At 46.2% G+C, this 2,500-nt stretch overlaps 1 protein-coding gene across 1 annotated transcript in view; it reads right to left on the reverse strand.

Moving 5' to 3' along the window:
* Nucleotides 1-2,500, reverse strand: part of ppp3cb (protein phosphatase 3, catalytic subunit, beta isozyme) — a 19,789-nt gene that overhangs the window by 8,145 nt on the left and 9,144 nt on the right. Inside the window, exons 3-4 of the mRNA XM_083685917.1 lie at nucleotides 777-901; nucleotides 193-304 (exon numbers count right to left, since the gene is read on the reverse strand). Of these exons, the coding sequence (XP_083542043.1) occupies nucleotides 193-304; nucleotides 777-901 (237 nt within the window). The remainder of the gene's footprint in view (nucleotides 1-192; nucleotides 305-776; nucleotides 902-2,500) is intronic.

Below are 2,500 nucleotides of genomic sequence, written 5' to 3' on the forward strand. Positions count from 1 at the left end.
GTTGAGAGAAAGGGAAGAAGAGGGGATGAGAGAGAGGATGAGAGAGAGAGAGAAGAGACAGATAGGGAGTAACAGAAAGATGAGAGAGAGAGAGAAATCGAGAGAGAGAAGGTGGGGATAAGAAGGAGTGAGAGGGGGAAGAAATGAGAGATGGAAGAATAGAATAGAGAAAGAGAGAGCATCGATACTCACATTCTGTTTTGAAAGTGAAATATTCTGTCAGGTGTCTACATTCATGGTTCCCCCGTAGCAGAAATAGTGTCTTTGGGTAGAGGATTTTCAACGACCACAGATACAACACACACTGTGGGAAGAGAAAGAGCGCACGCACACACACACACACACACATACACACACACACATAAACACACACACACACACACACACACACACACACAGGCTTGTCAGTAACAATACCACTAAAAACAAAAAAATGACCAGCTACTTTGATAACATCAGGCTCAACGACCTGGGGCTTTTTGTGCCAAAAAGTGAGCAAAATCTACTATCTTAACCATAACATTCCTAACAGTTGCGATGAGACGTAATCCAATTGGAGTTTAGAATACTGCAACTGGTGTTTGCATGATGTGCAACGCATTTTCACACTGTTTACTAAACCTCTGGTTAAAGAGTCACAGTTTTCTCTAAAACATTGTTAAAGACAAGGCACAACAACAATCATGCTGTCGAATATTTGGTGTTGTCGGACCTTGATGATGTCGTCTTGGCCTAATAGCAGCCACTTGTGTCTTCCACGTGGGATAAACACTCACCTCGATACTGAAGTAGCCTCGATCCACGTAGTCCCCTAGGAAGAGATAGCGTGTGGTGGCTGGGGAGCCGCCCACCTCAAACAGCTTCATCAGATCAAAGAACTGACCGTGGATGTCTCCACAAACTGTAACAGAGCGTAATATCAACGTTAACACACCAACATTAGACCAACATCTCCAACCCAACGGAAGAACAGTCCAATTATGATCTCCTGTTGTCGCTAAACATTCGTAGGTCTTCTATCGTTCTTTAAAATAATGTGGAATGTACAAACCTTTTGAAAACAGTCCTAGCTGTGACAACAAGGCATCGAAATACTCATACTCGAAACACTCCTTTGAAATATGTTTCAAACTAATTCCCTGAAAATGTCTCATGAAAAATATGCTTTTGGTCATATTGTCATCTCAAAAACCAACAGTAAAAGGCGCAGGATGAAGTGGGATGGCTGCTGTGTCTATCGGTCTGCCTATCTGTCTGCCTGTCTGTCTGCCTGCCTGCCTGTCTGTCTGTCTGTCTGTCTGTCTGTCTGTCTGTCTGTCTGTCTGTCTGTCTGTCTGTCTGTCTGCCTGCCTGCCTGCCTGTCTGTCGGTTTATGTGTCAGTCTATCTTTGTGTGTGTTTGTGTGTGTGCGAGTGCATGTGCGTGTGTGTGCGTGTGTGTGTGTGTCTATCCCTGCTGCCTGTTGTGTCTGCCTGCCTGTCTGCCTGTCTGTCTGTCTGTCTGTCTGTCTGTCTGTCTGTTTGTCTGTCGGTCTGTCTGTCTGTCTGTCTGTCTGCCTATCTGTCTGTCGGTTTATCTGTCTATCTATCTGGCTGTCTATCTGTCGGTCTGTCTGTCTGTCTGTCTGTCTGTCGGTTTATCTGTCTGTCTATCTGTCTGTCTGTCTGTCTGTCGGTCGGTCTATTTGTCTGTCTGTCTGTCGGTCTATCTGTTTGTCTGTCTGTCGGTCTATCTGTCTGTCTGTCTATGTGTCAGTCTATCTTTGTGTGTGTTTGTGTGTGTGCGAGTGCATGTGCGTGTGTGTGCGTGTGTGTGTGTGTCTATCCCTGCTGCCTGTTGTGTCTGTCTGTCTGTCTGTCTGTCTGTCTGTCTGTCGGTTTATCTGTCTGTCTGTCTGTCTGTCTGTCTGTCTGTCTGTCTGTCTGTCTGCCTATCTGTCTGTCGGTTTATCTGTCTATCTATCTGGCTGTCTATCTGTCGGTCTGTCTGTCTGTCTGTCTGTCTGTCGGTTTATCTGTCTGTCTGTCTGTCTGTCTGTCTATCGGTCGGTCGGTCTATTTGTCTGTCTGTCTGTCGGTCTATCTGTTTGTCTGTCTGTCTGTCTATCTGTCTGTCTGTCTATGTGTCAGTCTATCTTTGTGTGTGTTTGTGTGTGTGCGAGTGCATGTGCGTGTGTGTGCGTGTGTGTGTGTGTCTATCCCTGCTGCCTGTTGTGTCTGCCTGCCTGTCTGCCTGTCTGTCTGTCTGTCTGTCTGTCTGTCTGTCTGTCTGTCTGTTTGTCTGTCGGTCTGTCTGTCTGTCTGTCTGTCTGTCTGCCTATCTGTCTGTCGGTTTATCTGTCTATCTATCTGGCTGTCTATCTGTCGGTCTGTCTGTCTGTCTGTCTGTCTGTCGGTTTATCTGTCTGTCTATCTGTCTGTCTGTCTGTCTGTCGGTCGGTCTATTTGTCTGTCTGTCTGTCGGTCTATCTGTTTGTCTGTCTGTCGGTCTATCTGTCTGT

This window comes from Argentina silus, assembly GCF_951799395.1.
Source record: "Argentina silus genome assembly, chromosome: 15".
NCBI lineage: Eukaryota > Metazoa > Chordata > Actinopteri > Argentiniformes > Argentinidae > Argentina > Argentina silus.